The sequence below is a fragment of the Mesoplodon mirus genome, assembly GCF_964341445.2.
Source record: "Mesoplodon mirus genome assembly, chromosome: 5".
Taxonomy (NCBI): domain Eukaryota; kingdom Metazoa; phylum Chordata; class Mammalia; order Artiodactyla; family Ziphiidae; genus Mesoplodon; species Mesoplodon mirus.
In genome coordinates, this window is record NC_138980.1 from 152,202,555 (window position 1) to 152,227,819 (window position 25,265).

Consider the following 25,265-nt stretch of genomic DNA (forward strand, 5'->3'; position numbering starts at 1 on the left):
AACTCAGGGGAGCTCACAACCCTGGCCTAGGAAGTCTTTTCACTTGGGCATATGTCCATATATCACATCCAGATAATTGGATTTAAGGAGTATATTTTAAACTATCTTTAACAAAGTGGATACATGGTTTATAAAGAATCTTGCAAAGGAACTATGTGTATGTAACATAAAGAATGAAAGCACAAGCACAAGATTTTAAAATATGGAAGATCAGATATTCTTATGCCTGATATTAGCACTTTAAAAACATCATTACAAGGAAAAAGCAATGATAATGTAATCAGATGTCACAATGTCAGCCAACATTTAAAAATATTGAAATTATTAAGATTGTGTGAAATATAAATTTATGCACATTGTCCTTTAATATTATTTAACTCTAAGTGTATACTGTTCCTTAGGATGTTAGCTAATGATAGTATAAAGCTATCTGGTTAGCAAAATATTTAAAAATATTATGCAGATAATTGAAATATTATGAAAATAATTGTTTCCTGTAATGTTAGAAGCCATGCAGTATTGAATTCATTGCTTTGCAAAAAGACCCTTCTTTTTATCAACAAAGAGGTCCATACCAGTGGGGAATATAGCGGCATTTCCCGCTATGGTAAAAAAAAAAAAATAGCTTAAGAAACACACAAAGAAAACAATTTGTTGACAAAACTAAAATGCAGTCCCATTGATCAACCAAAACAGAAAAAGGAAAAGAAAAAACAAACTGAAGATTTGAAGAAAAAGGTACTTGAACAAATAGGCATTATGGAAGCTTTTCAGTGCAGTTGGATGGAAGCATAGATGTTTCTACACATCTCAGTTTATGGTGTTTGCTAAATTCTGTTCAGTGGTAAAATATACCAATAACTATTCTTTTTCTGCATGACCAAAGTAAAGATGTATCAAAGAATATATATTCTTATCAGTAAACAACTTCCTTAATAAAAACAATGTTTTATGAAAAAATCAACAAAGCAGTTGTTATAAATGATAATTTAAAAGGGATTCACAGAAGAATAGAAAAATGCAGTTTAGTTTTCATACACTTTGAAATGAGGAGTGACTATGAAAATCTTTTGTACCATGCAGATGTTTGATATTTATTTAGTGCCAAACTGTTTTTCATGATGACTGATGATTTCCAGTAGCACTGTATCTTAAAAGAAATTAAAAAAATATTAAATCTAAACTTTCCCTTCAAGGTAAACGTGATAACAATAGCTAAGAAAGTTATTAATTTCCAGAGAAATTTGTGCTAGGAAGAGAGCATTTAGATAATAGGTATTTGGAAACACTTCCACAGTTTTGTGGGTTTTTTCTGAAAACAAAAATATAAATGTGTCATCCACATAAATTTTTATATCTACACTTAAAAATCATGGAAACAGAGTTTCTAACATGCTTAGAACCTCTCAGATTAAGAGTTTCAAAACCATTTTGAGATCATTTGCTAAACATTTCTAAATGTTATGCCTTCCAGTTTGCTATGAAAATGAATTGGCATTAGGGAAGATGGACATTTAGTAGCCAAATTACATTAAAAATTTTTTTTTGAATGGATGGAGTTTGGATGGATTTGAAAAATGAGTGTTATGATTTAGAAACTGCAGCCAACAGAGTAATTCTTCCACTTTTAACTTTGTATTTTGTGATTCCAGCCACTAAAACTCAATATCCAAATAAACTCTTCTTAGAATTGGACTTTTGAATTGCTGTACCACAAAGATTTTAATAACAGATTTTTAAAATAATGAAGTATATTCAGCTTCTTTGCTTTTATTTTTGCCACTAGTAAAGCAACATAAAAAATTACTTTGAACCATTTTAATTTCATCTTTATGTTTTATATTTTAGTAAATAAGAAAGTTAATACACATGTATTGGAGTATGTGCACAAATGCACCTTTTAAATGATTTGTTTATACATAAACAAACAAATTTTGATAGGTCCACTGCTTAACAAATTATTATAATCAAATGTTTATAATTGTGGTTTAGGGTAGCCAACAATATTTCTCTAAAACAGTTTTCCTTAAAAATTTTTTTCACAAGTAAAAATTTGTTTTAGAACAATTAAAATGAGAAAAAAGAAAGATAAAATCACTCAAAATTCTACCAACCAGAGATAATCACTGTTGAAATTTTAGTGCATACCCTTCCAGATTTTATGAATTTATGCATCTTCTTTCACAAACATATGCTTATACTTCATTTAAAGCTGTTTTCATTGAGGGCCTTTATACCTTACAGAATTTTTAAAAATTAAATTTACACGAGATTTTGGGACAGAGATTAAAATTTAAAGGAACAATACTAAGAGGCAACTTTGTGCTGTGACCAAGGATGAATCTTCATAATTACCTCTGTGTAGGATTATAATATCTGTTTAATTTAGTCTATTGCCTGTCATTTTAATGGCCTTTATCTAGATGTTAAATGTGTGGTTTAACTAAGAGGAGAAATTACCAAAAAATAGACTGACCAAATGTTGTGGTTTTTGGCTTGCTTTATCTTCGTATGGCCTATGTAATAAGGCAGATAGATAAAGGGAACAAAGATTTTTGGCAAGGCTTTGTTTCTCTTCAATGTTATCACTGTATTTGAAACATATAATTTGGTGTATAAACTAGAATTATTAACTGTATGTAATTGGATAGGGAATAGAACCCAGAGTGACTATCAATGAAGTCATTGTATCTTCCAAAACAAGCAGTTATCTTTTAGAGGTGTGGTCCTGGACCTAATCTCATATAACACTTTTTATCAATGACTAATACTATGAGAAAAAACAGTCATTCACACAGTAAATGAAACCTAATTGGGAAATGAAAACTAAGAAGAGGAAGTCACATTCTCAATGACCAGATTAGAACCAAAATGATCAGGAAAATTGGAGAAGTAGTAAGAAGTAAACAAAATGAGTAAGACAGAGGGGTGGGCTAAAATAAACAGGGAAGAAAAACAAGTTTCAAAAAGAGGAATGGCTAGCTACTGGCAAGTTTAGAAAATAACTTGGAGATTTTAACAACAAGCTGACTAAGATCGATAATGTAGTGTTATGGTTTAAAAAGCAAACATAACATTGTAAAATGTGTTCCTTACTAAAATTTACAGAAACTCCTGCTTCCTAGTTGAATGTCTTTTGCAAACACTAAAAACGTATTCTTTTTACCAGAAATGCCATTCACCTTAAGAACAAACATGGAGATCACAGCCAGTCAAAGGGCAGGGATAGTAACAGAGGAAAAAACTAGTTTCACTGTAAGATGTAAGTCTTGGAGAAAGATGATTTTTTTTCTCCTGAAAGAGATGGAGTAATTGAATAATGATCTTTAAATAGGAGCATAAAGTTATAGAGATGAAAGACTATTAGATTCAGGCTCTCATGTACCCTAAGTAATTTAAAAGTGGATCAGTTGTACTCAGTTTTCACGAAGACTGAAAAAGAAAATGAAGTTAAATTGTACTGGGAAAGGGTTAATTCAGAATAGATAGGAATTTCAGAAATAGGGTAAAAGGGGTTGGTTGAAAATTGAAACCATTCTAAGAATCTGGTAGAATTTTCATTGACAGATTTTCTACTTTTCTAAAATGGTGAAATGTGATACATGAGGAGATGAAATACAAAAATTTAATGTCCTATCCAGACCTCAAGTTTTGTGATTTTTGCCTTAGACTGTAACTGCTTGGTAATGTCAGAGGACATTTTAAAAATGCACTCTAATTGTGTTGCCTCCTTGAATCTAAGAGCAGTATCAGCAGCAGATGCTGATCGCAGCTCTCCTAAGAAAAGGACCTGGAATATACAGAGAATAGTATCCTAAGGAAGCGGTGTTCCTCTTTTATTTTCTTGATGATGCTACCCTATGCTGCTTTTATTTTTCTCGTTAAAGTTTTTACTTATTTTACAATTGATATGTATTAATTATAGGACATTTTAAAAGTGCAGACAAACAAGAACAAAAACCGTATGTGTAATTCCAAAATTTAAGGAGGAAAAACAAGTTAACCTTTTGAGGTACATCTCAGATTTTTCTCTCCATACATAGACATGTAAGATATTTTATAAAGTATACTTTTAATTTCTTATGTATATTGTGTTTATAAAAAAGGGAACTTTGTAATTTCTTGCTTGATTTAATATCATGAACAGTATTTCCTATAAACTAGACCTGCATCGTCATTTTTCATGGCTGCAATAATTTGCATAATCCCTACTTTGGTTATTTAAGTGTTTCCAATTGTTCCCTACCTATTTTTAACGACTGCAATTGATATCTCCAAATAGCTTTTTTTTAACAGCAAAAAGAGCACTGAAACAAAGAAGGAATCCAGGGCATTTACTCAGCTACCTCATTATTTATTGAACACTTATTTATGCTGGGCACTGCATTAACTGGTAGCCGGGATAAGACAGTTTAAGGCAAGATCTCCACTGTTAATTAACCTCCAGTCTCATGGAATATAGAAAGACAAGTGTTGAGGAACAGGAGGCGACAAAACGCTCACCCCTCTCTTCAAAGTTAATCTAGTTTAAGAGAAAGTTGCTGGGTCAGGGGCCAGGTGTATATATATTGATTAAAGTCTCTACACTTAATACTTCTTAGGTTCATCTGTAAAAAATATTAATCCACAACATCCACATTGCCCATTGTTTCAGGAGCTACACAGAGGGGAAAACCCAGTCAGAGCCTTTAGCAGCTTCTCCTCTTTCCAGGCAGAGAGGAAACCCTCTCCTCGGGCCTCCTGGCGCCCGCGCGTGCGCGGGAACAATTCCACCCACCGCCAGGGACCACCACCCGGCACTCCCGACTTTTCACCCCGTTCTCGGGTCCTACGCCAAGCGGTGAAAAGCAAAACTTCCACCCGACTACTTCCACTTAGAGAAGCCAGCCTGGCTGAGTGTGGCTTTGAAGATCAAGTGCAAGGCTGCTTAGCACGGTGGTCAGAGTGAGGTTGGAAGACAAACTTTGTTACGTGTTAACTTGCTTGGAGCAAAGCGACTCTAGGCAGGATTTAGTTACGTTACAACTGCGCAGTGTTTTGTATTTGTTGTTGTTGTTGTTGTTTTAATAAAATCGTTTTAGTTGACGAATAAGGAAGGAGGGCTATCTCAGGACTTGAAAACAATCATGCAGGATGGTTCAGCAGGTGGCCAGCCTGGCGCATGAAGGCCTCCTCCCACTTCGTGTCGGTTTTGACTACGGTTTCCGCGGCGGCTGGAGGGGAAGCATCCTCCACGCTGCAAACTCGCATCAATGGGATTCCCCTCGTGGGAAATGCCCCCTCCTGGCGAACGTGCTCCCGGAGGGCCCAGCGCGTCGCCGTGCCCTCCGCCTCCCGGACGGGCGGGCGCGCGCGCGCGCGCGCTCCGCAGACTCTATCAAGATCCCGACTTGGCACCGCGCTCCCTCCGCGCCCCAGGCTAAGCCAGCACCACCCGCCGCCCGCCGCCAGCCGCCGCGGGGGGCGGGCGCGGCGCGAGGGGAGGGGAAGGGGTTCTCGCGCGATTGGGCGAGGTTTCCGGTGTTGTGACTGAAACCCGTCAATATGGCGGCGGTCGGCCGCGGCCGCTCGCTGAAGAACCTCCGAATACGAGGTAAGTCCGCTGAGGCCCTCACCCCTCGCCGCCGGGCAACCGCCACCCCTGGCACTTGCCTCCCCTTGGTCATGGGCGGGGGGAACGAGCCGGGGCGCTGGCCGGAGCCAGGGCTGCCTCCGCTGGCCTGGGAGCGAATCCTAATTGGGGCTATGTGTCTGTTTCGCGCAGGGCGGAATGACAGCGGCGAGGAGAACGTCCCGCTGGATCTGACCCGAGGTAACGCGGGGCGCTGCGGGCGCCGGTGAGGGCATCTTAGTGGGGAGGAGCCGGGGGCTCGGGGCCGTGGGCAGGGGCCGGCCCCGCACGGGACCCGCGGGGGTGCGGGAGGCAGAGCCCGAGCCCCGCCTGCCGGCCCGCGGGAGCCGAGCCGGGGGCAGTCTCCCCGGACCCATCCCCCTTCCCCGTGCCCGCTTTGCTCGCTCCGAGCCCTTCTCCGGGCCTCTGGGTGCTGCGGGGAGCACCGAGCGGGACTCGGCGGAGTCGCCGACCCTCTGGGTTCTCTAGACCCGCGGGGGAGCGTTGTCCTCCTGTCCCGGGGCTCGAGCAGCTGAATCCCAGGGGCGGCCGGAGGGAGGTAGAGGCTGTTATTTAGGTTGCCGGAGGACGTCTGAGGGAAGAGCGACCACATCCTGCCCTCCTCGTCCCCCAGCGCCGAAGCCGGACCTGCTCGGTCCTTGCTGACTGCGTGACTGTTTTTCTCTTTGCCCACTGCCCTGGGGGACCCGCAGCATAGATAACTCGGTAGTGAAACCTGGAGCCCGTGATTTCTGCGAAGTGTCTGGTTTACGCTGTATTTCCCTCTTGTTTCCCTTTCCCGGGCCTCTGAGACTGTGGTTGGCAAAAACCGGCCCCTCACCCGCGTTGCAGGTTCATTGTTTACCTCCTGCAGTGGCGATGGGTTTGTTTACACCTTCGGAACTGGGTAAACCCCTGCTATATTTTTTAAGGACCCCAGCCGGCTACTGGCCAGTATATCTTCTATCAGTCACCGTACTGGAGTTTATTCGACAATATCTCGTTGAGCGTTTAGTAGTTATATACAAGGTTTCTCTTTTCTCTTCCACGGTAAACAAGATTTGGTCTATTGATTCCGAAGAAGTCGTGTTTCACGCGGGCTGTAACTTAGCGTGTAACCTGGTTCAGCTGTATAGAATCAGTTTCCTTTTTGAGATCTGAAAAGCACTTTAGGAAGTTTAAAAAAACGTCGTTTTAAACATTCTATATAAAATTAAAAAAAAATTTTTTAACCTACGTTCTGCTTAACATAATGACTATTATCTACAGTATTTGTTAGATGCGGGCTCATTGTTGAGGATCATCTCTGTATTTAAAGCATAGCGCATTCTCTAATTTGTTTTATTTTGTGTATCATAATGTAAGATTACTGTTTTGTAAACTAAAAGGCTAGTTTTTATTTAGCTACAAGAGTACATTTTTGTAACAATATTTTATTCTGAAAGTTCTAGGACTTTGTTTCGGGTGAACTAGGTCCTTTTACAGGCAGAAGAGTTTCTAAAATAAAATAGGGCTTAAGTAATAGAAATGACAACTAATTAGATCACTAATGCACTAAATTAGAACAGTTTTTCAGCAGATAGGGTTGGAATATTAATGTAGGGAGATGTAAAACTTTTGACTAGTGTAACTGTTTGGAAACCTGACTGTGTATAACACACATATTGAAAAGTCTATATGAAATATATGTGAAAAAAGATTTTCTAGTAAATTTGCTAACAAAATAAGCGAAATTCCCACAGGGCTCAATTTAGCATTTGAGTTTTGTAACAGATGTAGTTTTAGTGATTTAATTTATACATGCGCATATGTTTTAGATGGAGGTGAAAAGACCATTTATTAGATAGATCGTGGGTCTAATTTGTGTATTAAAGACCTCTTTGAATGTGGTGCTAGAAATAAGTTATAGTTGTGCTTTAAATTGACTTCACTGAGCTCCTATATATAGTGGTTTCTCTGGTTCGTGTCAAAATTATGAGTTGTAAAAGAGCTTATGTACAAATTTGATACCTTTGGTTTACTCCAGTTTTACTCAAGTATACAGATAACTGTATATTTACTATTTAAAATGCTATATTTCCTGAGAATTTAGTAAACACCTATGTCCTTAGGTGTTTCTGGGATAATACAGATAGTGCAGAAAATGCTATTTCTGCTTGCCCTGACAAGATGTATTTCAGTTTGGAATGAAATATACACAGCCCGATGAATCTGATTGCAAAAGCAATATACAACTAGGAGTGAGAGGGCATTTGAGAACTGTGTTCCAGAGTCTTAAGGAAGTTTTGAAAAAGTAATCTGAGTTAGATTCATTGTATAGTGACTCTATTGTTTGAGAAATTGCTATTCTGACAAACATTCATTGTTAGAAGAAGGCTTGTGGATCTAACATGAAGAAAGTTCATGAGGAATTAAACTTTAGTAATCATTTGAGAACTGTGGGGCAGTCTGGGTTGCAGCTGTTTGTGGATTGGATTACGGCATGTTTTAGATAAAGTGTGGGTAACCAAAAAATTTTTTTAATGCTAAGGCAGTGTTTGCTCTCATTCTCATTATTTTTATGTAAGCTTTGAGAAATTCACTGTGTAGCTGTATAACAAAGTTCATTATAAAATAGAGGCCATGGTCATTGTAATTCCTGAATGAGCCATCAATGTGTAGTATAAAGTCAAATAGTTCTGAGTTGTAATCTCAGCTGTGATGCATAATAGGTGATTTGGGGCAGGTTATTTGACCTTGATTAACTCTTGGTTTCTTCAGCTCAAAAAAAAAAAGAGATTAATTTCAGGTTATTCTTGAAGGTTGTTAAGAATGTGATAAGTAAATCAGCTAGGCCATATAGTACTCAGCATGGGACCTAGTCCTTTGTGAGTGATGTTAACTAAATGTTAGTTGCTTTCATAAACTATGAAATCAAAATTATTTATATCACATTTAAAATATTTCAGATGATTGTTTTGATTATTATAAACTTGTTAATAAGGAATTATGGTAGTGAAGCTTTCTTTTTTTTGAGACATACAGTTAGTTGGGTATAGTCTTTCTGAACTAGAGTTCTTTTTATTTTTTTTTAATTTATTAAGAAAAGCTTCAAAATGTATAAAGTATATGTGAATGTATGAATATAATAAATATAAGGAGCTCTTATATGTCCCCCATCATTTAGTTTCCTCGTGCCCCCACCCCAACTGTGATCATTTTTTTCTTCCAGTTTTACTGAGACATAATTGACATACAGCACTGTATAAGTTCTTGAATGTAACAACTGTAAAAAAAAAAAAAAACCAAACAAACAAAACTGTAACATTACCAGAATTAGACCTAAGCAAGGAACAATCTATTATATGTACTTAAGAAAAAATGTGATATTTTCTTTAATAGAATCTTAGAAGTTTTCTCCCTGACTCCAGAAAATTTCTTAGTAATAAGACGTGGCCAGCCTTGCAAGCATCTTTAAGCCCAGGAGAGGCTTAAGGTTCTTTGGTTTTCGTATTGATGTTAGTGCTATGGTTTATACGAAAGTGCTTTAATTAAAAATTGTTTTTGGATTAATTTTGATCTAGTTCAGGAATTTTATTGTAGGAGATCCTATAGTTGATATATTGGTGATTGTTGCTTTAAGTTTTGTTCAGACAACTACTGTACTTAATCATGAAAGTCCCTGATACTTGCTGTTGGTATCATTAAATACTCTCTGTTTTGCATGCCAATTTATTTTGAAACCAAAATGCTTCCCTTAACCACTTCCACTGCAAGGATAGTCTGTTTTTTTATCAGTCCACTAGTACATCTCTTCCTGGTACTGAATAACTTGAAGAGAGACAGAGTATTCTTCCTGTGTAAGCCCTTCCTACTATAATTTAATTATTGTGTTCAAGGTGAATTCCCAGGACATGGAAACATGTATATTCAAATATAACTTAGAATATAATTTATTTTTAAGTATTGAGTTTTGTATTTTTTTTTTTTTTTTTTGCGGTATGCGGGCCTCTCACTGTTGTGGCCTCTTCCGTTGCGGAGCACAGGCTCCGGACATGCAGGCTCAGCGGCCATGGCTCACGGGCCCAGCCGCTCCGCGGCATGTGGGATCTTCCCGGACCGGGGCACGAACCCGTGTCCCCTGCACCGGCAGGCGGACTCTCAACCACTGCGCCACCAGGGAAGCCCTGAGTTTTGTATTTTTTGACTATCCAATCCTTTTACTTTTCCATTAGTAGGAATAAAAAGATTGACTGTCTTAGCTGCTGTTTAATAACTAGGAAAGTAGGAAGGTTATCTGAATGATGCAGATTTGAACACTTAACTTTTTGTTTTGTGATTCCTTCTAGTCTGGAGATTACTCATGTTGTTTAATCCCTTACTTCAGTTAGACAAAACAAACATTGACTGCTTTTTATACAATAAATGCTGAATTAAGTGCTGGAGGAGTAAAGATGAGGAAGATGTGACTCCCTTTTTAGGAGTTTACTGGAACAGACATAAAGAAGTGATTGCGATACGCAACAATAAACTGAGTAATCAAACTGTACAAGAAGCAGAAGTAGCCTAGAGGAGAGAATGATTAACTCTGGTGGGTAGAGAATCAGGCAGCTTCACAGAGGGGTTGACGTCTCATAAGAATTGTGGACATAGTGGAAGGAAATGTGGGCTCTCAAGAGAATATACCACACCTTGGGAAAGGTAAAGTCTGTAGGAAGAGGAGCTGCTCTGGAGGCCCCTGATAGAATCTAAGAGATCATGGGACACTAGACCAGGGTATTGGAGACAGAAATGAAGTTGAATATATATTGGAATGGAGGAACCAACTAATTTGTTTTCTCCAGATTCTAAACTGACTTTGGAATCCTCGTACTCTGCTCAGAGAACTGTTATTTCTTTATTAGGATGACAGAAGCTGTCTAATGTGAATCCCCTTGTCTTCTCCCCTTTGTATTTCACCTATACTTACCTTCTGTTTTCCCGAGTCAGAGGATAAAGCATCTCTGTTCATTTCCAAGGCTAAACTGGAAAGGAATTTTATGCTCCTAATTCTGTTTCCCCTAAGATTCTTTGTAGAACTAATATTTCTTGCTTTTTCATTTCTTCCTTCTTTTGGCTCAGTTTTCTCATATTCAGCATTTGTTGTTGTATTCATATGGAGCAGGTACTTTGCTAAGCATGGAATGATGGTGAGACACGTGGAATAACAAGGACAAAGATTTCAAAACAGTTATTTTTTCATAGGCTCTACACACAGAGTAGTTTATCTTCACTCCACAGTTTTCTTCCTTAACTCCTTTAGTCTTGTAAACACAGCTCTCCCCCGTACTTAAAATAGTTTCTTAAGGGATGCTAGTAACCTCATGCAAAATTCATTGGTATTTTTAAGTTCCCCATTCTATTATTAGTACTACTTAGTGTATTAGTAGTTTTGTTCCAGGCACTAAAACATATTATTTTTCTTAATCTTCGACAACTCTTTGAGGTACTCCTAGTATCCGTATTTTACAGTTGAAGGTATAGGCTTTCAAATTCTAACAGACTGAAACTCAGAAAGGTAAGTTATTCAGCCAGGGTCACAGGGCTAGTGAGTGACTAACTGCAGATCATGCACTTGTAGCTACTACACTCTTGCCATTCTTACAACTCCTGGTTCTTTTCCTACCTCTCCTTCTCTGTTTACTGGCTGGACTTCCAGCTCCTTAAGCAAGTGTGCCCTAAGGTTCTGTCCTTGATTGTCTTGTCTGCTCTCTTATCGATGCTAGCTCCCTGAGCACCCTTTTCACTCATGGATTCAAGAGTCCATGAATTGAGATGGTTACAGTAATTACATTTTTATTCATACTTTCTCTTCTAAGCTTGCAAAACATATTAGCATGTATGTCTGGTAATCATCTCAGAGTTGTGGTTTATAAAATTTTGCACTCCAACGCCTACCCACCTTTCACTTTCTAGGTACCACCACCGTCCTCTGTTATTCAAGCTACAGACCTATTGCTCATCTTCTTGGTTCATTTGCCATGTTCCCCCGATTTGCCTCTGAAATCTCTCTCTCCTTCTATTCTCATTGTCATTGGTCTAGTTCACATCCTCATTATCTCATTTGGTTGACAGTAAAATTTTTTTTTCTCTTTTTTTCACTCCCTCTGCTATATGATTGCCAGGATTATTTCCCTGAAATCTGGAACTGATCTCATTCCCTTACATAAAACAAAACAAAGCCAACAACAACAAAAACAAACAAACAAAAAACTGTATACACACACTTTACAGGTTTCATTTTTGCTCACAGAATAAAGTCCAAATTTCCTCGCTTTGAAGGCCTTTTATGATTTATTCTAGACTTATTTTCTTCTGTACTATCTTAACCATACTATTCTAAATCAGTCTGCCTCTCCACATAGTTCACTTGTGTAACGCGCTCCCTCCCTCCTTTTCACACAGTGATTTTCAAAGGGGGTTGGGGAGAATTTGCTAGCCTAAAGTACCTACCTCCCCATTCCTGTTCTTTCCCCTTGGAGATTGTGTTATGCCCGTGATTGAGAATCCCTGCTTTAGTCAAAGACGACTGTTTGTTCTTCCTTGCACATGGCATGCAGTGTCTATTTACTTTTCTTTGTATAGGTGGTTTTCTCTGCCAAGAATTCCATTTTCAGCACTCTTTAGAGAAATCCTAATTCTTTAAGGTCTAGGTCATATGCCACTTCTGGGAAAATCCTTCCTTATCATCCCAGTGGGAATTCATTGCTTCCTCCTCTACTTTTCCACATTTTTATTACTTTCTAAATGTCACTTACCATTGCCTATTTAAGTTCCTTGTTCACTACTTCTCTCACTAGAATTTAAGCTTCTTCCCCAGCATATATCATTTGATAATAACCAAAACATTTATTGTAAGGAGGAATGGAGAGAGAGGTGAGAAAAGGAGCACAGTATTAAGGAGAGTAGAAGTAAAAGAGTATTTTAAGTTTGCAAACTTGAGGGACAATGAAAGCGATGGTGCCAAGAAATGGAGAAATCATTTTGGAAGAGATGATAATGAGTTCAGCTTTTCACTTTAAGTGTCGGATGATTGACTCTGTCAGAGATGTGTAAGAGGTAGCGAATGCTGAAATGGATGTTTTTGTAGTTGTTCTTGTGATCTGATTGTTCTCTGCTTTAGGGCCTTGAGAGAGGGAAGAATGTAAATGGAGGAAGAGCTGAAGAGCTGAAGGTCTGAATGTTAGAGGATAAGCCGATTAGAGTATATGTCACAGCATAGGAATCAATAAGAAGAAAGGGGTGAAAAAAAAGAGAAGAAAGTTAAAAATTAGTAAGATTGTGATCTTTGAAGCCAAGTGGAGAATTTTGGGTTGAAGAGATTGAGAGACTGTAGCACTGAAGCTGGGTTCTGGAGAACTCAGTTCTTCTCTTCCTTAATCTGAGGGTGATCTTGGCGTGCTACTTTCTCTGGGCTTCAGTTTCCTGATCTCTGAGATGTGTACTACTTTCCACGCGTAGCACTTTCACCATCAGCCTTTGTGATTCTCAGATATCACGATGTTTCGGGGATATTGAAAGGTTAAAGAGAAAGCCTTGTTAAATCTCTTGTTAAATTACTGTGAGAAGGATTCCCATAAACAGCAATGAATACATGTAGCAGTATGGTGTTTCATAGCACTTTAAATGTAAATTATAGTCAACTCTCAGTTTCCTTGTAAGTGATCATCTGCAGTGACTTGCTGCCTCCTCCCCCCTCTCAGGTCTCAGGCTACTGAAATAGGGCTGTGAAAAGCACAGTGGGGTGAGTGACTGGTTTGCGTGCCTGTGTATCTGTACTTCTATTACAAGCTAAATACAGTCCACTCTCAGTTACCTACACTTAAGAAAAAGGTGAATAATGGTGGAAGATTGCTAAATATAATCTCAATAGCATTATTTATGTATGGTTTGGGAAGATCTTATATTCTTTCTTCCCCTACAGTAGATTGATGTATCTTTCATTTGAATTATTAGCATCAATTTTTATTTCCTAAGCAAATACTCTTAGAATAGTGGATGTAAACAGGCTAAATTTATTAGGTAATCCAAATATGAATAGTTGAGAGTTGACTGTTAATGCTTTTTGGATCATCCATTGTTTTGTATTATCTGTGCTTTTTTGTTAGTGTGGCCAGGTTAAAGCTGAATAGCTACTTTAAAATTATATCACTATAATGAATGTACTTACAAGATTATATAGATGCCAAACTAAATTGAAAATAATTGTGTAAAACTAGCTAAATATAACATTCATGTGTTCAGAGTCATAGGGTTGAAAGAGAACCTAAACCTAAGTACCTTCTTAAAATTCCTGTTACAAAGTCCTCTGGCCAGACAGATTGCATAAACTGAGCAATGTGCCTAGTAATGATGAAATTTATATATAATATAATAAAATTGAGGATGTGCCAGGGCTTCAAACATGCCTGTTCAAGGAGTCAGTTGAGTTTAGTAAGCAGTATAGAAGAGCTTTTTAACCTTAATTGCCTGGATTTTAAAGAATCTGGCCCCTTCAATTACTCTGCCATTTTTTTAATTCCAAAATGTTGAAGAATTTGGATTTGTAGTGGTTTGTTAATGTCAAGACAGCATATTTTTAGTATATTATCAGGTTAGTAAGTGTTAATGTGAATCAGGAAGGCATAATTCTTGGCTTTAAGGAGTTTTATACTATATTTGGGATATACCTGTATCAGGGCATAGTATTTGAAGTACCTGCCAATTATCTTTATAAAGGAATCAAAAGCCAGAGGAATTCAGAAAAAAATGGGAGATAGGTAAGGAATGACCTAGAGGAGAGTCCTCATAGAAGTGTTGACACCTGTTAACACCTTTGCATAAAAGTGTAGTATTTGAATGGTTAGAGCCCTGGATCAGTGTTTTAAAAATCATGCTTTATTTTGTGAACTAACATGTTCCTGGTATATTATTCAGTATTTGAAGATAATGTTGAGAAAGAGTTGGTGATGAGTTCTGTATATAAATCCCTTAACTATTGAAGGCTGATTGTATTTTGGGCTAGGGCTTTTCAAACCTTTGAAGGTAGTGCTGGACTGGACGTGAGAGATTTTAGGCATATTGTGAAGTAATTGTGTGCTTCTCATTAAGAGTATATAGATGCTTGGCTGCATTCCAAACCCAAGCATAAATGATTTTTTTCTTCCATTGTTTTGTAGTATATGTGTCTCCTATCCCCTTCATTAATACTGCATGTTCAAAGGGCTCTGTAAATTTGTATCAAACTTATTTCTAGATGTGTGCAGTTTGGAAATAGAGACTATAAGTGGGATGAGTAGTGTTTTTGTTATTTTCCATGCTAAAATGACCGTATTTTCTGATTTCAAAATTTAAACGTGTGGCCTGACAGTTTATATTTGAGAGAGAATATTTGAAATTAAGCTTATCCTGAAAAACATGGACTGTTTCATTGCCAAATCCAGACACCCTACCCTCTAGTTATTTGGGTAAAGGATAAACAGTGTTTGGGGAAATTAACACTCTATTAAAGGAGCAAAACGAGAGTTGAACTGCCACTTTCAGGGATTTTAGTAATCTTGTTCAGAACCCAGTTTAATTTTACATGTTTCTTATAATGAATAATAGTGAAGAGACACAGAAGCTGTAAACAAAGAAGATTGCCAAGTAATTTACTTTTAGTTGCTAAGAAGAAACAATTTGCCAGTTGAAAGTGTATTTTAACTGTTTTTAGATGTGTGTACATATATATTTTTATCAATAGTTTCATACTTTGAGAAATCACATCTTAAAATAGTATTGCTAGTTATTTCCATGCTTAATGTTCATCCCTATAAAACTTTTAATTGCCCTGGTTTTTTTTCCACTCATAATTCTGTATAATACACTCCCAAACCTTCACCACACCACCATCACCACAACCCCTTCCCCCAGGAAAAAAAGAGAAAAAGAAAAACTGACGGGAATAGAGTTGCAGAAAGAGTGAGAAGACTCCAGGTTGGAGGTAGGTGAGCTGTGAACTCGAACCTTTAGCTACACAGCAGTATCTGGGGTGGCAAGTGGAATATTGTGGAATGTTTTATTTAACACATGTGTTGTAGGTAAGATTTTAATCATATCTGTCACATAACATTAGTATAAAATCGTGGTAATGGGATATTTGAATACAGATAGCTATTTCCTATCTTGTTTATTTAGAGTGACTTGTGGTTTTACTTTATAGGTTGTAATTTCTAATGGTATTTTCGAATGTCATAACTTGGTATAAAGCAGGTCGGATTAATTCTTATGTTGTTTGAGATTTCGTATGTCATTTAAGAATAATTCTTAACATAAGATTTTATAACATTTTAATGAGTTAAAAAGTTATAATTTTAGATTAGTGTAGTCTTAAAAAAGTTTAAATCACTTTATTTTTAATAAACCTTAAAATAGCCCTTTTCTCCTTTGTCACGGGAGAATTCAGTGTTGTGTGTTCATGTTTCAACATTGTTTTGAATATATAAGTGTATACTGTTTTACCTAGCGTAACAGAAGAAATTTTTCAAAATGCTGGTTAGTTTTCAAAAGGAAATAAAAAGATTAAGAGATTTGGATAAACTATGGCAGTTGCCTTTTGCTATGTTATTGTTTCTTGTAATAGTTATTTTGTTTTGTTAAAAAAAGTTTAGATTTAATTTTTGAGTCCTAGGAAAATTTTTTTACTTTTATCAGTAATTGTGTCTCTATTATAAAAGTACCACAGGAAAAAGTGTAACTATTTTTAAAGTAAGTAACTATATTACCACTAAATATTCACCGGGGGTACTTGAATATGAGTAGATTTGGGGCAGGATGTGTGTGTATAAATATTATTTCTATTTTTAAGCATATATGGAAGCTACTTTAAAAATTATTTTTTTACTTTTACTGTGCTGTAAAATACAAACTATATAACTGGACTTAGTAACATTATATGGAAAATAGGGATAAATAGCTTGTGATTATGAGGAATTAAGGGGCTCTGCTGTCAGTAACATGTACTAACTGTAGTGAATAAACTTGGTGATGATGCATACTTTGAATTTTTATTGGTATCTTTTGGAGTGCTTGCTTTTGCATCCTGGTTGTTTTCCAGATAGGTAATTGCTTCATAGCATAGTTCAAGGTAGGTGAGGTATGACTTGACAAAGTTGTTATATATGTCTACAATATGGATAGTAGGATTATATGTATAAAGATAGATAGTAGGGTACTAAGATGGACAAAATAACATTTAATAACATGCTAACTGCATGATACACAGTCTAACACTGTAACTAAGGGCCTGAGCTTTGGAACCAGATAGATCTGGATTTGAATCTTGACCTTGCCTCTTAGAATTTTTTGACTCTAGACAAGCTGCCTTGCCTAATTTATTTATTTATTTATTTATTTATTTTATTTTATTTTTGGCTGTGTTGGGTCTTTGTTGCTGCATGCAGGCTTTCTTTAGTTGCAGTGAGCGGGGTCTACTCTTCGTTGCAGTGCGTGGGCTTCTCATTGTGGTGGCTTCTCTTGTTGTGGAGCATGGGCTCTAGGCACGCAGGCTTCAGTAGTTGTGGCACGTGGGCTCAGTAGCTGTGCCTTGCGGGCTCTAGAGCGCAGGCTCAGTAGTTGTGGCACACGGGCTTAGTTGCTCCGTGGCATGTGGGGGTTTTCCGGGACCAGGGCTCGAACCTGTGTCCCCTGCATTGGCAGGCGGGTTCTTAACCACTGCGCCACCAGGGAAGCCCCAAGCTGCCTTTTCTGATCATGTTTTCTCATCTCTGTTGGAGACAGTTGTTTGAGGAGTGATTGAAATGTTTGTAAAATATTTATTACAGTTTTGGCATGTTAGATATAAATAGATATTAGGTATTCTTTATCTGGTCTGTTAAAGCAAAGGAGATGAGAGGAGGGGGAGATTAAGTGTGAGCTGGGAAAAATTGTTTCAACGTTGAGTGAGTGAATGTGGTTAAATCAAGAGGAATATGGCGTGAGTAAAGACATGAAATATTTTACTGAGAGCAGAATAAGAAAGATACAGAATTTTAGTATTCATATTGGATTTGTAGGATAAGGGTATTGTAGGATAGAGGCCCTCGTGGAGATGTTAGAGCCTCCTTTTTTTGTTGTTAAAATATTTAATATAGTGAGAAAGCAGTAAATGTTATTTACATTTTTTAATTGAAAGAAAGCATAAATCCGAAAATTGTCATAAATGTACAGTTCTATGAAACTTGACAAATTGATAATCACAACCCAGATCAAGAATCAGAATATTGCAGTACCCTAGAAGTTACCATTCTGTCTCCATCCAGGTACTACTTCCCCCACCAAGGACACCACTATTCTGACTTCTAATACCATAGATTAGTTTTGCCTGTTTTTGAACTTTATATAATTTTCTCCTACACTAAATATACCCTTTTGTATTTGACTTCAATGCCCAATGTTATGTTGTATCACTGTGTTGTATGTAAAGTTATAGTTATTTTAATCCAATTCTGCTTATGTGTGTTAGGTATGTCATGATGTGTATGGATTTTTTTCATTTGGATGGGCAGTGGATTTATATGAGTGGTTAGAGTTTGGAATAATTACACTAATTCCAATTTAAAACATTTAAAATCATTTTCTGAATATCTCTGTTTTTTCCTCTTCAGCCTGACCTTTTAATGTTTTAGCCATGGAAACATCTAGATAGGTGAATTTTTTTTCTTTAATTTTTTTCATAATGACTATTTAAATAAAAATTATAGATAATCAAATCACCATAAAGAGTTAAAAGCTACCAGTTAGAAAGTTGGAAAAACTAGAATTCCAATCCAATAAAAGTTTTGTGTTGACCTAATTAAATTGGTGGAATGGTTACGGAAACTGGCTTAGTATTTCTATGGAGAAAAAGGGAGGATGATAAACAGTTCTTGGTCTTCACTGCAATAATCTCATGTGGAAGACATCATTAATATCTTCGTGTGATTGTTTCTCCATCTTTCCCTTGTTTTCTTCAATTTCTGTTATCGATTTGTATTTCTCTTATTCTATTTCTAGTCTTCTGGTGACTTCACATTTTTCTTTTCCCATACTTAATAGTGTTTTATATTCCTTGATTTAAATAAATTTTAATTGTTAAAATTTTTTTTCAATTAGTTCTTCATTGAATTTTAGGTTTTTGTCTCTGAGTTGGTGATGCTTTGTTAGAAAAAGATTCCACTGCCCATCTCTTGGTATGCATATCCCCAAGAAATGAGAACTGAGTATTGCATAGAAAATTGATTAAATACTTGACAGCAACTTGGCAACATGTGCTTAGCATAGATGAGTAAAATAAAGAGCATTTTACTTATTTCAATATGCAAAAGCAAGAGTAAATATGAAAGTGAAACAAAAATATTCAACTATACTGAAGGTGAAGAAGTTTTGATGAAGTGCATTTTCTAAATGTTGGTAATTTTAAAGATATTAGTATTCACTCCATTTAAAATATTTTATGCATCTACTCTTTGGAATTATGGAAAACAATGACTGGAATTCCCTGAAGGTGGGAACATTTAATAACCCTGGAATATCCTTGCTGATTCTGAGTCTAGACTGTTCAGTTCACTGAACAGATTTAAACTGAGTGCGGATTATTAGCTCCCAAAAGAATACTTGTTTTGGGGCTTCCCTGGTGGTGCAGTGCTGAAGAATCCTCCTGCCAATACAGGGGACGTGGGTTCGAGCCCTGGTCCGGGAAGATCCCACATGCTGTGGAGCAAATAAGCCTGTGCACCGCAACTACTGAGCCTGCTCTCCAGAGCCCATGAGCCACAACTACTGAGCCCTTGTGCTGCAAATACTGAAGCCCGCGCACCTGGAGCCCATGCTCTGCAATAAGAGAAGCCACCGCAATGAGAAGCCCGCACACTGCAAGCCCCTGTTCTCCACAACTAGAGAAAGCCCATGCGTAGCAGTGAAGACCCAACACAGCCAGAAAAAAAAAAAAAAGAAAGAATACTTGTTTTTAGTGGTGAATTTTGAGTGATTGCTTGTTTGATTCTATTAGGAATGGTAAAATGCAGTAAATCTATATTTTTAACCATCTTTTTCAGGATTATATTAGTTATTGCTCTTGTACCTACTGGTACATGATTTTTTTTCCAAATTATTTTAAATGATTTTTCCTAGCCTAGAGCTGAACTAGTGTGGTAAATTTTTTGCTGTCTAATATGATCAGAACTTGGTCTAAAATGATATTTTGATTATCAGAACATTTCAAATTGTGTGAAGGATTTATCAAATGATGTGTTGTTTTAGCAGGCAATCTAGAAATTATATACTTCGAAGTAGATGTTGTTTTCCTTCTAAGCAGTCCTCTTGGAAGGGCATGTACTTGTTCTAGTGGTGATGTCACTGTTCAAAACATTTAAAAAATTCTGCTTCTGAAGATTATTAAAGCTTAAAATTTAGACTTTTAAATTGGTATTTGGTTTGTCCTTTGGGATGAATTGGAGTTCAGGAAATGGTTAAATATAAATTGGACTCAAATGTAGTAGGAATTCATTAACTCAGTGATTTATGCACTCATTAATTTGAAAAGAATTCATCGAGCATCTGCTGTATTTTAGCACTGTACTGGAATATGTGTGAGAAGATAATTTTTCTAAAAAATATACAACCACTATATGTGATGACTGCCATTATAATCTAGTCCCTGGCTTCCTCACAACCGTTGTCATTTACTAACTCTTTTCCTTTTGTTTACTATATTGGGCAAAACAGCCTCCTTTTTTATTCATTCCTACTCTTATTCTCTTTTCAGGGCCTTCGTACTTTTGTTACATTCTATCTAGATTATTCTTCCCCTAATCTTGGGAGGCTTGCTCCCTCACTTTATTTAACTCTGTTCAAATATCACTTTATCAGTGAGGCTTTCTCTGATCATCTTATCTAAAGTAGCCCTCATCTCCATCACTTTCTATTCTTTTATATTGTTTTCTTCTGTAGCCCTTGTTGCTGCTGCCAGTTACAGTATTATTTGTCTGTCTCCCTGGAATGTAAGTTTTGTGAGGACAAGCACTTTGTGTTGTTCACCATTGTATCCCCAGAGCCTAGAACAGCTCCAGCACATTATATGTGCTTGATAAGTCTTTATTGGCTGAATAAATGACCATCAAATTTGTGTTTAGCTTGAGGGTTCCAGGCCCATTTTTTCATGGTTTACTCAATATCTTAACAATGTAGTCATGTATATCAAGCTTTCTGTGTTTCATACTTAACTAATTATCTTACTATTCTAAAAATCTTTCTATATTTTCCATTTGGGTTTTAAGAGAATTACTTTAATGGGACCATGTCACCAAGGAGGACACCCAGGAGACATTCTAGCCTCATTCTTTGTCCTTATTCTACACATCAAATCTGTGACCAGATAATAATGATTTTTTTTTTTTTTTTTTTTTTTGCGGTACGCGGGCCTCTCACTGTTGTGGCCTCTACTGTTGCGGAGCACAGGCTCCGGATGCGCAGGCTCAGTGGCCATGGCTCACGGGCCCAGCCGCTCCGCGGCATATGGGATCCTCCCGGACCGGGGCACGAACCCGTATCCCCTGCATCGGCAGGTGGACTCTCAACCACTGCGCCACCAGGGAGGCCCAATAATGATTTTATCTCTGAAATACGGGTAAAATCTTTTTTCCATTTCTGTTGCCATGCCGTTCTTGAGGCCTCATTTTCTTTCTTGGGTGATTGCAATGGCTTCATAACTACTATCCCTGTTCTAGTTCTATCCTTTCCCAATCTACTCTCTTCACTCTAGCTAGAAACACATTTTCTACGAAGTTAATCTTAATTTCCTCAGCTGGGTGGAATATCTTCCTTCTTTGGGCTTCTACAGTATATTGTATGTTACCTTTCTCGTAATATTGTTATAATTTGTTCACTCCTGCCTCCCTCAGTCATAGTTGACAGATATTTATTTACCTTAACTGTGTGCTGGGTACTGTTCTTTTGCTGGTGATTCAGCGGTGAAAAACATTGAATCTTTCCCCTGAGGAGTTTATGTTCTAGTAAGGAGAACACAGACAGTAAACAGGTGAACACAGAATTTTAAGTATGAATAAATGCTCTGAATAATGTAAAATTGGAATATGTGAAAGAGAGTTGATAGGTGGTTAGGGGGTTGGTCAGAGGAAACTTCTCTGAGGCAGTGATATTTAGTTGATCCAGGACTAATGGGGAGGCACCAAGTGAAGAAGTAGGGGGAAAGTCTTCAACAAGTAGAAGGAACATAAAATATTGATCTAAAGGCCCAGAGGTAGGAAAGAACCAGAGAAAGAAAGTGCTTGAGGAGAGGAAGAGTGGAGGATGTGAGACTAGAAGAGGTAGGCAAGGAATAGTATAGTTGAAGTATAAGTATTACATGAGAAAATTTGTTCAAAGACCCTAGCGTAGTGTCTGGAAAGTGCTAGGGTGAAAACCCAGAAGGCAAATGTTATTAAATAAATAATAGTGATTTATCCATTCTTTTAATCATGGACATTTGGTTGTTTGTAGTTTTTTGCTCTTATAAACAATGATTTTATGTATGGTCTTGTACATGAATCCTGGTACTCATACGTAAGTTACTCTAAGTTATATAACTTGGTGTAGAATTACTGCTTATATGAAAAAATATATGTATTTCATAGTAGCAATATGTACGAGTTGCTCTTGATCCATACGTTTGTCAACACTTGGGATTATCAGACTTTCATTAAAAATATTTTATTATGAAAAATTTCAAACATATACGCAGAGAAAAAATATAAGGAACCCTCATGTACGCTTTATCCCACTTCAACTGTTGTAAACATACGGGGCAGTCTTATCTCGTGTATATCTTCCTCCTCCCTTTGTGGATAATTTTAAAGCAAATCCTAGGCAAGTATTATTTAATTTGTAAATACATCAGTGTGTATTTCTAAGGGATAAGGACTTTTAAATATATAACTGTAATACTATTAGCACAACTAAGTAAATTAACAATAATTTCTTTATATCATCTAGTATTTAGTGTTCAAATTTTCCTGATTGTCTTACAGATATCATTTTGAGTCAGGGTTCATACACAAGGTTCACACACTTTTAATTTTTTTAATATGTCTATCACATTGCTTCTCTTTCTGCATAATCTGTCTTTTCAGTCTGTAGTATTTCTTTTGCTTTGGTCTGAAACATCTTGAATAAAATGTGTTTAGATGGTTATCTGTCCTACTTTGAAATTCATTGGGCATCCTGATTCTAAGTATTTTTCATGTTTTTGAACAATTTTGAAAAATTCTCAATCTGACTTTTTGAGTAGTGCATCTCCTGCGTTTTTTCTTGTTTAGGAAGTCTTATTAAATGCATGTTAGACTTTCTCATTATCTTTCTTGTTTTTTAAATTCTTTCATGTATTTTGTCTCCTTTTTTTCTTGGGGATCATGTTATAATATCTTCAGATGTATCTTTCAGTACATTAGTCCTCCCCACAGCTGTGTTTATTCTGTTTATCCCCCCACTGAGTTTTTAAAATTTCAATGATGCTATTTTTATTTCAAGAAGTTCTGCTTGGATGTTTGTAAATTTTGAATCATATTTTCAGTCCTTTCTTTCCTTTAAACCAGAAGCTTGCAAGTTATGGCCTGCAAATTTTGCAAGTAAGGCTTACAGATGCTGCATTTGTAAATAGTTTTATTGAGACATAGCTGTGCTCATTTAAGTATTGCCTACAGCTGCTTTGGTGCTACGGCTACTGAGTTTAGTTGCGAAAGAGACCTTATAGCTTTCAAAGCCTGAAATATTTAGTCTGACCCTTAATGGAACAAGTTTGCTAAACTCCCTGCTTTAGATATATAAAACATAATTATTTCGTTGTTTGTATTATGTATATGGTAATTCTAATATTTATATAATATTTATAATATTCTAATATTTATAGTCTTTTAAGATTTTTTTGTTTATTGTTTCTGTTGATAGTGGCTTGTTTTCACGTTTCCTTCTGTGTTTATGATTTTTGCTTGTGCACTTAAATATTTTAGGTTACTCAGACTAAGGGTGGCTACCTAGTTGGGTGGGTGGGTGGGTGGGTTGAGGTGGTGGTTGATGGTTGAATTTGCTTCTGCTGCCCAGGAATATGGTATACCAAGGGCTACTTTAAATTAAAATTCTCACTTTGAGATTTTTTTTGGATCATGCAAAAGAATATATCTAGGTTCCAAAGACACCTGTGGTTGGCTTAGAATCTTAGGAAATTCTCTTTTTATTTGTTTTGTTTTTGTTTTCAGCTTTACCCAGAGATACTTTTCTTTGTTCTCTGCCCCTTTTGCATGAGTGTCCTTCTCAGTGTATCAGACTTATGGCTGATGAATTCCTTGTCTTGCACTAGTGTGGGTAAGCCCACACTCTTTAGGTCACGCACTTAAGCTCTACAGCAGTGTTTCTCAAGCTCTAGTCTTGTTTTGGAGGTCCCCACGACCTCAGTAGTTTGCTAGGAAGACTCATTATGGCAAAAGGATGCAAAGCAAAATTAGCAAAGAGGAAAGGTACATTGGGTGAAATCTGGGGGAATCCAGGCACAAGAGTCTAGTGTCTTCTCCCAGTGGGGTCACATAGGACATGCTTCATTCTCCCAGCAATGCATTGTGATAACACGTGAAATATTGTCCACCAGGGAGGTTTGTTAGAGACTCAGCCCCAGGGTTTTTATTGAGGACTTGAGAAGTAGGCAGCCTGCCTGGCAGGTAACAAAATTCCAGACTAACAGAATGAAAGCAGACGTTTGGCATAAACCATATTGTTTGCATAAATGGTTTAGGCTCAATGAGCCACTCTTAGCAGTTAGGGTGGTAGGAAACCTCTGCAAGTATTTTTCCAGATGTAAGCCAGTGACTGACCTGGTAAGCAGACCTTTTTAAGGAAAAGCAGTTAGGCCTGTTAGGTTAACGTTTTCTGTGTAAATGCACAAATGAAGCACGTGGGGATGTTGATTTAGTGAAGAGTCAGATTGGGTAGGTATGGGAGGGCCCAAGATTCTGCATTTCTAACATGCTGCCAGGTAGTACCCATGTCGGTAGTTCACAGATGTACTTTAGTAGCCAGGTAGTTGCCCTGAAGGCCAGAAGTCTTTCTTTCCAATAGTATTTTTATCATAAACAACAAGTCTTTATTCTGAATTGGTAGAAAAGTTTTTTGTTGGGGGCTAAATTCTCTGTGCTGACAAACAAGTTTTTTTTCCTGGAGTGATATGGTTTATTTCGTATTAAACTTTATCCAACTTGAATGAGGAGATCTAAATTTATACCTCAATATTGGCATATTTTGTGTCATTGGGAGAATGGAAAAAGTGACAATTTCAATGACTTTGTTGTAGAAAAGAATGAAGGATCTGGACTGTTGGTAATATTAATTGTACAGACCCACAATCTCTTATCCACAATTTTGAAAAACCAAAAACACTGAAAATGAAAGCTGTTTTTCGGAAATAATGTGACCTGACAAAACCTAACCTGACCTAAACTCATTTGGCAGCAAAACCTGACCAGAATTTATATTATCTCAGTGTGTCTCCTCACATGTTTCATCTAAAAAATATTACTGTATGTGAATATGTAGTACTGCCCCTAACCTTGTTGGGATTGTTAAATCTGTGGTATATTACCTTTAAAATTAAAAAATT

General features: G+C 37.1%; 1 protein-coding gene across 5 annotated transcripts in view; it reads left to right on the forward strand.

Moving 5' to 3' along the window:
• Window positions 1-5,512: 5,512 nt before the first annotated feature.
• Window positions 5,513-25,265, forward strand: part of RICTOR (RPTOR independent companion of MTOR complex 2) — a 120,510-nt gene continuing 100,757 nt past the window's right edge. For all 5 annotated transcript variants that reach the window (XM_082622822.1, XM_082622824.1, XM_082622823.1 and 2 more), the window contains exons 1-2: window positions 5,513-5,593; window positions 5,765-5,812. In XM_082622822.1, coding sequence (XP_082478948.1) covers window positions 5,545-5,593; window positions 5,765-5,812 — 97 coding nt within the window. In that variant the 5' untranslated portion in view covers window positions 5,513-5,544. The remainder of the gene's footprint in view (window positions 5,594-5,764; window positions 5,813-25,265) is intronic.